Consider the following 9482-nt stretch of genomic DNA (forward strand, 5'->3'; position numbering starts at 1 on the left):
GAGGCCCCTTCCGCCTCCCAGATCTGGCCGCCTGCCTCACACAGGAAACTCCACTGCACGCGGAACTACATCCACATGCACCTCTTCATATCCTTCATCCTGAGGGCTGCCGCGGTCTTCATCAAAGACTTGGCCCTCTTCCACAGCGGGGAGTCGGATCACTGCTCTGAGGGCTCGGTGAGGACCCCGCCCAGGCCCACCTCCCTCTGTCTCTCCTTCCTCTTCTCCTACCTGAGTCTCCTTCTCCCTCCTCTCTCCTCACTTTCTCGTTTCCCCTTCCCTCTCTCTGTCTCCCTGTCTCTCTCTCCTTTTTTCTCTGTCTCTCTCCAAGGATGGCCAAACCCCATCGACCCCACTTGGCAGCTGCTTGAATCCCACCCCCTCCCAGCAACAGGAGGTGGTGCTCAACCACCTAGGAGTTCACAGACCCTGCTCCTGCCAATGAGAAATGCCTGTCCTTGCGGAAATGGTTTACTTCATGGCCAAAGCCCACAGCCCCATCCTACCTTTCTTGCTAACTTCCCATGTGACCTTTGGGAACTCCCTGCCTCACTTTCTCCATCTGTGCAAGGACTTCCAGGCTTCCTTCCAACTCTGCCCTCTGCCATCTGCATACCTAGGCTTGGCTCACCTTGTCACCCTTCCTACTTTCCCCCCTTGCCATCTGGAGCCAGTCCAAAGGCATACAGCCCTCCCCTTCTGTTCTTCCCCTGCCTTCAGTCAGTTCTGGGCCACCTTAGGGAAGAGAGGTTAAGAGAGCGTTGAAAGAATTCATCATTCAGCACTAAGGGGTCCATCTCCAGGTGATTCTGAGCTCAGGGCCCCCTCCTTGAGTGCCCCCGAGCTAGGACAGAGAGCACGAGACCAGCCCTGGCTCCCAGCCATTCCTCGCGGTTAGTGACTCATTGCCTCATGAGTGACCACGGAAGCAGTGCATTATTTCAGGGGTCATCAGTACCTTCTCCCCAGAGAGTGAACCTAGAATGGTGGAATCTCAGGCATCTCAACAAGAGGGAGAGAAAACCCAGAGGATCCCCCCTGACTGTTCCCAGAGCTCCTCAGAGGGTCCCGCCCAGGAGCTGGGGCTGAGTCAGACCTGCGCAGTGTGAGCCGCAGAGCTTGGGAGCAGCCTGCAGCCTCCAGCGCGCTTGTTACAGATAATTGTGGAGACTGGCTTCCCCACTCATTAGCAGCTCTGTGAAGCTTTTCTAAGGCAAAGAGAAGCACAGATAATTGTCCTGTTACAGAGCTGAGTTACCCCTGCTGTACAGCAAAGGAGGATGGGGGAAACAGGCATGCCTACAGCTAGGGGGACTGAAGTGGGACCTGAGGAAGGACTTGCCAGCCACAGGGAGAGGAGGATAGGCGCTGCTCTCTGAGGATGTCTCGAAGTCAAGGGCACAGGAAGGAAGGGTGGGAACCTGTGTTCTGGGTACAGGGAGGAGGGGAAGCTGGAAGGCTTCCTGGAGGAGGGTGACTTTAAGCTCTGGGTCACAGGTATCTGGGTTTGATCTGAAATGGGAGAGGATGGAGGGCCCAGACAACCTAATGATGCCAAGTGGGCCGCCCAGAACCCCTGATTGCCCTACTCAGGGGTCTCCCTGACTCCTCCATTGTCCTTACCTGCCTGGTGAACCCATTCTTCTGCTAGTTTCTCTGGCTCCCAGGAAGAATGGCCATCTCTCTCCTCTCCTTTTTTCCCTCATTTGTGTTTCTCCTTCCTCTTCCCTCTTATCAGTGCCTGTCTCTCTTCAACACTTCCATCTGGGCCACACTCTACAGTCCACAGCCCACACCCCGACACATTCAAGTGACTCTTGCAAACAAGCAAGAATTCTCCCTCGTATGTCTTCCAGCTGCCTTCAATCCTAACTGGAATAAGACGAATGGGGAGATGGGGTTAAGTGGATGGGTAGGTAGATGGATGGCTGAGTAGGTGGAGGGATAGATGGATAAAATAAGAAAAATTGGATAGATGATGAGTAGAGGAGTGAGTGGGTAGATAGGTAGAAGGATGGGTGAGCAGATTGATGGACAGATGGATAGAGGAATGGATGGATAGATGGCTAGGTGTGTGGATTGGTGGTAGATGTTAGAAGGTAAGATGAATGGAGAGATAGGTGAGTGTGTGGATGGATTGATAGATGGGAAGACGAATAGATGAAGGATGGTAGATGGATAGATGGGTGAGTTGGTAGTGGATGTCTAAGGAGTGGGTGGGTAAATAAATGAATAAATGGATAGGTAGGTAGGTGGATGATCAGATGGGTAGGTGTGTGGATAAATATATAGATAGGAAGATGAATAGATGATAAATTGATGGATGGATAATTAAAATCGCAAGCTTATTCCAAAGCATCAGATGATCTAAAATCAGGGAAAATGGGAAAACGACTGAGTACATTTTTAAGGTGATAATGCAAAAATAACAGAGATTAAGTTGGCTGCACCACAACCCTGTTTGTCACCCCAGACAGAGATGTGGGCAGGCAGGGACCCCTGCTAGCCCCAGTGAGCCCCCTCTCTGTTCCTCCTCCTGCAGGTGGGTTGTAAGGCAGCTGTGGTCTTGTTCCAGTACTGTGTCATGGCCAACTTCTTCTGGCTGCTGGTGGAGGGCCTCTACCTGCACACCCTGCTGGCCGTCTCCTTCTTCTCCGAGCGGAAATACTTCTGGGGGTACATACTCATCGGCTGGGGTATGGTACCAGGGAGGGCTACCAGGCTGGGGACAGGGGGGACAAGGCCTGGGGAGCTCGCTAGGGGGCGGGTGCCAGCCCAGCCTGCAGTCTTAGGTCTTGCTGGGCTGCAGGTCCTGCCTGCAAGGCTCTCAGCCAAGGGTTGATAAAACTTGCCCCAATGTCTGACCCCAGGGCAGGTGCCCTCAGGCTGCAGCTGTACCTAGGGCTGATCTGTGGGACAGACAGTTTCTACCAACATCCTTCCATTTGCCCTTCAGCCCTTGAAACACATAGGGCCACTGCTAATCTATGAATTACCTCTACCAAAATTAGAAAAAGACTCTCCCTTTAGGTGGACACAGCCTCTCAGGCATACAGTTTCACCCCCTCAGTGGAGCATCTTTGCACAATGAACAACCTATGCAACCATAGGTGGCAGCTGGAAACCCACCCTTTTCTCTCTCCCTCCCTCTCTCTGGCTCTTTCTCCTCAATCTCTCCCCCATGCCCTCTATCCCTGCCTCTCCTGCCGTCTCCTCTCTTTTTCTCTCCTTTGGCCGTAACAGGGGTGCCCAGCACATTCATCATGGTGTGGACCATCATCAGGATCCATTTTGAGGATTATGGGTGAGCTATCACCCCACTCCCTCCTCCTGGCTGCCGTCACTGGGGGCAGATCCCCTGGGTGGAATGAGGGGGACATGGGAGCAACAGACTCTGGGCCTGTGATCTCTAAAGGGTTAGAGGGCAGAGCCGGGAACAACTGGGAGGACCACTGACTCCCTCTGGCTGAGGACAACCTCTCTCATTCTCCCCCACCATACCCTGCCCAGATGCTGGGACACCATCAACTCCTCATTGTGGTGGATCATAAAGGCCCCCATCCTCACCTCCATCTTGGTAAGGCCTCCTCCCACCACTCAGAGATGGGGAAACTGAGGCCCACATAGGGTAGACAATTTACCTCAGGTCCCACAGGAAATTCGCGTCTAGCTCAGAACTGAAAGCTAGGCTTCCCAATGCCCAACGCAGGATCATCCCCCTCCCTTCTCCCACCAGTTCTTCCTCTAGAGTAGAGAAAATGGATTGGGAGGCCCAATCCTCAGGGATGTGAAGTAGAGTTCCCAGGTGACCTGTCCAAAGGGGAAGAGCTAGGGGAGAGGTAAGATGGAAGGGCAGCAGGGCCCCGGGGAAGAAGGCAGGCCATCAGCCCAGGGGGCTGGACACCCTGCCTCCCCTCTCTGACCACCTGACCTTGGCCCCCACCCTCCAGGTGAACTTCATCCTATTTATACGCATCATCCGAATCCTGGTTCAGAAACTGCGGCCCCCAGATGTCGGGAAGAGTGACAGCAGCCCATATTCGTGAGTGTGGGTCCAGTACCCTGGCCCTCCCAGTATCCCCATCCGTAGTCCTCAAACCATCCCATATCCTCTTGAAGTCCCCCTCCAGAGTCACCAAAAAGCCACCTTGCTCTTGCCCACCTCCACCCCCATGGCCAGGCTCAGCCCACGAGTGTCCCCTGCCCCAGCCCCACCTGCACCAGGCTCGTGAGCCCCATGTCTGCTTCTCCTGCAGTCACTCACCTAGCAGGAGATCTGACCCATGTGTGTATCTGCTGCCAAGGCAGGTTGCTCGAGAAGACAGTAGATAACCTGTGTCTTGTTCACACCATGTGCCTGGCACAGGAACGGGGCACGATAAATGCACAGTAGATGAATGCCCTGGGGGATCCCCCAGTCTACCAACAAGACAGCTATATCCAGGACTTGGTACTCCCCAATAATAATAATAACATCTGCAGTTTACATGCCAGGCATATGCTAAGGGGTTTCCATGCATCATCTCATTTCATCCACACAGTCCCCCCAAAATTGTCCCCATTTTACAGGTGAGGAAACTGACACGCACCCCTCCTCCTCCCAAAGGGGTTTGGGAGCACATCGCCATGGCAGGGGGAGGGCACAGCATCCATGGGACAGTGGTCGTGCTCCTTGTTTGGAAAGGTGTGAGCGCTGCTCCCTGTGCTCCGGAGGACAGGAGAAACAGGCAGGGTTTCATGAGACAGCAAGGCTTGAAGACAGAACTAAAGAGACATGAAAAGGGTGGCTGTGGGAAGGTGAGTAGGGGTCTGCATGCCCACAGATGGGGACAGGAGAGTGATGATCAGTGCTGCACAGACAAGACAAACGTGGGGCTCCCACAAGGGCCTTCCAGTCCTGGGATTCTAGAATGTTCTTCTTGACCTAGCTTCTCTCTGGGGAGTCTTTGCTGTGGTTCTAAGATTCCTGGCTAGAATGTCACGAGCTGCTGGATTTAGGATTCTATTCTGGAATCCTGTGATTCTCTCTGATGAAACTAAGACTCACGTTCCTGGTATGACAGCATTCTCTCCTGCTGGGTGTGTAGGCGGAGCTTCCCTTCCAGTTTGAGATGGGAAGGCTCTGCGGGGCTCTGCGGTCTGTCAAGGGGCAGCACATCAGGCCTGTGTGCTCTCATCTTCCACTTTGCCTGTGGGGCCTTGTTTCCCCCAATGTACAACTACTCAAAAGGGCTTGAATCTGAGGCAAAGAGAGCTGGTCATCGCCAGGTCCACGTAAGTGAGATGGAAACGGAACAGCTGTCAGCAGGCAGAAGTGGGGGCGGGGAGTAGGAGATGGAACGTCCTGCGGAGGGGCTGTCAGCTCCCACTCTCCACCTCCCCATAAGCCTTCAATTTAAAGAAAGCCTCCATCTGTCAGCCTCGGGCGAGTGGGATAGGTTTGCAGCCAAGGAGAGGTGGGCAGCGCTCAGGATTTTGGCATGGCTGGGAACCGGGTCCAGGAAGGAGTAGGAGGGGCAAGGCCAGCTTCTCTGACCCCAATTTGCTGTGGGACTTTAGGCCCAAAGCTAGGCTTCCCTGGGCTGACTGCCAAGGCAGGAGAGATAGAGGCAGAGACCCCCCGACCCCACCCCTCAGACCTCTCCCAGCCAGGGAAGCATGGGCTCACACACCTGGACCAGCTATAAGGTCAGGTGGCTGGGAGGCCTGAACCAGGATAAGCCCTGCTGCATGGGAGAGGGGCGAGTCCTTTAGAGCGAATGTGGACCCTGCCAAGCACACAAGGCTGGTGGAGAAGGAACTGGTCCTTCAGGGTATGCTGGGAGTGTGTGTATTGCTGTGGAGAGGAAGGGGGAGAGGGATGCAATCCCAGAAAAGGTGATAACTCCTGGAGAAGTGGACACAGCAGATATGCCCAAGACAGCGGGCTGGACTATTAGTAGACCCTGGGTCATCCTTGGTGACCAGGCACAAACTTTTGCACCCACCATCCTCCCAAGTGGCCTTGGGTATATGTGGTCAGCACCCCGATTAGAAAGACTTCCTTCCTAAATGCCATCACTCCCAGTGCAGAATTGGTCTTTCATGGATGTACTGCCCTTTATAGTACCCAAAGCACTTCTGAGTTTACAGTGGGCCCCATTTCTGTAATTTGACCATGTTGAGCTTACCTACATCCCATTGTACAGATCTGGGAAACTGAGACCAGGAGAAGGAAAACCAGGACCTCGAGATCCTGGTTGCTCGAGAACATCTCCCCATTAGCTGCCATAGAGCCTGAAATACCACTATTATGCATCATCCTCGGGGTTCAGCACTGGCCCTCCTTTATACTCTCTCCTCCAGAAGGGTGAGAATACAGGGTTTCTTTCTCCCTCATCCTTCCCTCCATGCTAGGAGGGCCAGGGGGCATGAGGGTATAGGCACTGCAGATATGGGACAGGAGCAGATGTGGACGTAATATTTGTGGGAGCCAACCGTCCATCCTCACACATCCTGGTCGTTGTCCCCATCTTCTGTGCCCCAGCTGCCTCTACGCCAGAGGCACATGTGTGGACACACACACCCACTGCCTCCCCTGTCCCCATCCCCAGGAGGCTGGCCAAGTCCACCCTTCTGCTGATCCCCCTGTTTGGAGTGCACTACATCATGTTCGCCTTCTTCCCCGACAACTTTAAGGCTGAAGTGAAAATGGTCTTTGAGCTCGTCGTGGGGTCTTTCCAGGTATGAACTGTTGACTTAAGGCTATGTTCTCCTCTGGGCTTTAAGGGAATTCAGCCTGGAGCCTTGGTCTCTTGCCATTGGGTTCCAATCTTTTGTAATAAATATTGATTAGGTATCTACTGTGTGCTTAACCATTTGCTTAACCAGGGGAACACCAGGGCCAGGGCCAGGGGTGGGGCAGGGTTGGGGGCTCCCTGGGTCTGTCTGCCTCACCTCTCCTGCCCACTCCCTCCCTAGGGTTTTGTGGTGGCCATCCTCTACTGCTTCCTCAATGGCGAGGTAAGCCCCTCCTAGACCTTGGGGGCCAGGGAACAGAAACACTGATGTGCAGAGCAAGGATGGGTTAAACCTTGCTACTCCAAGTGTGGTCCTCAGACTAGTAAATCTGGTGGCACCTAGGACATTGTTAAAAATGCTGATTTCTGGGCCCACCCCAGACCTGCTGACTTAAAATCTGCATTTCAAGAAAACCCCCCAGGGGATCCTTGTGCACATCAGAGTTTGAGAAGTGGCTATGTTAGTGGCTGTGTGTAGAGTGAGTTGGGATGGGTAGGGGCAGCGAGTGAAGGCTGAGTTACTGTGGAGCCCTGGTTACAGAGACAGAAATCCACTTGGATGAGCTCAAGTGAGCTGGAGGGCAGAGATCAGAAGAACGGGGACACAGCCACCCCCAGGCAGCATCCCTCTCCCTTCCTGGACTGCATTCTCTGATCTCTGCCTCCCACTTCCCCCCACTTCATGGCCTTTATTTGACCCTGGCCCCTACACGGTCCCAAATGTGCACCGCCCAAGGTAGCATCCGGATCTCTCAATTTAGATTCCCAATAGGATATGACTGGCTGGCTCAGCACCCTACATCGAGAGCAGCCTAATCAGCAGTGGAGGAGGCTTCGTGGGGGCGGGCCTGACCACCTCTCCTTCTCCCAGGTGCAGGCGGAGCTGCGGCGGAAGTGGCGGCGCTGGCACCTGCAGGGCGTCTTGGGCTCGGACCCCAAATACCACCACCCGTCAGGAGGCAGCAACGGGGCCACATGCAGCACGCAGGTCTCCATGCTGACCCGCGTCAGCCCGGGCGCGCGCCGCTCCTCCAGCTTCCAGGCCGAAGTCTCCCTGGTGTGACCTCCAGGCGCCAGGGGCCCAGGGCGGCCCCTCCCGCCCGCACCCCCACTCCGGGCGGCACCGGGGGCAGAGGTCTGCCCGGGCGAGGCCAGCCCCAACCCTGGGCTCGGAGGCTGCTCAGACCCCCAGGTCACTGTCCAGACGCCCCTGGAGAACGCTGCCCTTGCGCCTGCCTGGGGAAAGGAGGGTACATAGATCGGGGAGCTGGTTCTCTGCACGTTGGAGCGCTGGGAGCTCCTACCGTGGAGGATGTGGGGTGGAGCTCAGTCATCAGACTCCTCCCCTAAAGGCCTCCTCCGCCAATCAAGGGCAAGACGTCCGCATACTCTCACCTGACTCCGTCCTCTGGTAGCTCTCCTGACCCAGGGGAGGAAGGCAACCGCGCATCCCTAAACAATGCGGGAACAAGGTGTGATCTGAAGGGACAAAGGTCTTGCACCGAAAGGTCACCCGCCACCACCACCTAGACAGTGCCTGAAGTTCCACCATTGCCGTCAAGTTCCTTTGGGTTAAGCATTGCCATTCAGGCATCTCTCCGAAGATGCAGTCTCCGCGCCCCAGTGCCCTCCTCTTAGCTGCCAGCTCTTCAAGGTTGTGATACGGAGCTTTAGTTTGGGAAGCACAGCTATTTTCAAGTGGAATGGCCCCAGGATGGCCAGAACAATTCAAGGAGGCTGCCACTAGCCCTACCTCCCTATGGGCTGTGGGAGCTGCCCTTGGCTACCCACCTGTGTGCCAGCTATTGGAACCAGGCTCAGAGATGTGCACTCATAGGCCCCTTATTCCTCACATCAACCCAGCAAGGTGGGATCTCTTTTTCACAGATCACTCCAAGAGACCAGGTGCCACTCCATGTCACACAGGAGGATTTGAACTCAGATCTGGCTGGTGGGAAAGTGAAAGCACAGACTCTTAACTGCTGCCTTTTATATATTGTAACAAGCTGGATCCTCTTGGTTATTTGTATCACTGCTGATTATTACAGTAGTCCACCCTTATTCACGGTTTCACTTTCAATAGTTTCAGTTATTCTAGGTCAACTGCTGCCCAAAAATATTAAATAGAAAATTCTAGAAATAAACAATTCATAAGTGTTAAATTATATGCTTTTCTGAGTAGTGTGATGAAATCTCACTCCCTCCTGCTCCGTCCTGCCTGGCACGCTATGTCACAATGCCCTACATCATTCACCTCACTTCATCTCATCATGTAGGCATTTTATCATCTCATATCATCATAAGAAGAAGGATGGGTACAGTACAATAAGATATTTTGAGAGAGACCACATTCACATAACTTTTATTACAGTATATTGTTATAATTGTTCTATTTTATTATTAGTTACTGTTGTTAATCTCTTACTGTGCCTAATTTATAAATTAAACTTTATCATAGGTATGTGTGTATAGGAAAAAACATAGTATAGGCTTCAGTACTATCTGTGGTTTCAGGCATCCATTGGGGGTCTTGGGACGTATGCTCCACAGATGAAGAGGGACCACTGTATTACGACCATCCCTGCAACCCCATTCCCACCTGACCCTCCCTGGAGTGTGGCTGAGAAGTCCACTGGCCTGTGTATCATCTGGACAAGAGCCTGGTGGTTGTAGCATCCTGCACCTACCTTGCACCCCTGTGGC

General features: G+C 53.8%; 1 protein-coding gene across 1 annotated transcript in view; it reads left to right on the top strand.

Moving 5' to 3' along the window:
- Positions 1–8936, top strand: part of VIPR1 (vasoactive intestinal peptide receptor 1) — a 33164-nt gene extending 24228 nt beyond the window's left edge. The window contains exons 6-13 of the mRNA XM_058555791.1: positions 45–177; positions 2543–2696; positions 3244–3304; positions 3511–3577; positions 3951–4042; positions 6594–6723; positions 6961–7002; positions 7651–8936. Coding sequence (XP_058411774.1) covers positions 45–177; positions 2543–2696; positions 3244–3304; positions 3511–3577; positions 3951–4042; positions 6594–6723; positions 6961–7002; positions 7651–7842 — 871 coding nt within the window. The 3' untranslated portion in view covers positions 7843–8936. The remainder of the gene's footprint in view (positions 1–44; positions 178–2542; positions 2697–3243; positions 3305–3510; positions 3578–3950; positions 4043–6593; positions 6724–6960; positions 7003–7650) is intronic.
- The last annotated feature ends 546 nt before the right edge of the window (positions 8937–9482 follow it).

This window comes from Diceros bicornis, chromosome 2 (genome assembly GCF_020826845.1).
Source record: "Diceros bicornis minor isolate mBicDic1 chromosome 2, mDicBic1.mat.cur, whole genome shotgun sequence".
Classification (NCBI taxonomy): Eukaryota; Metazoa; Chordata; class Mammalia; order Perissodactyla; family Rhinocerotidae; genus Diceros; species Diceros bicornis.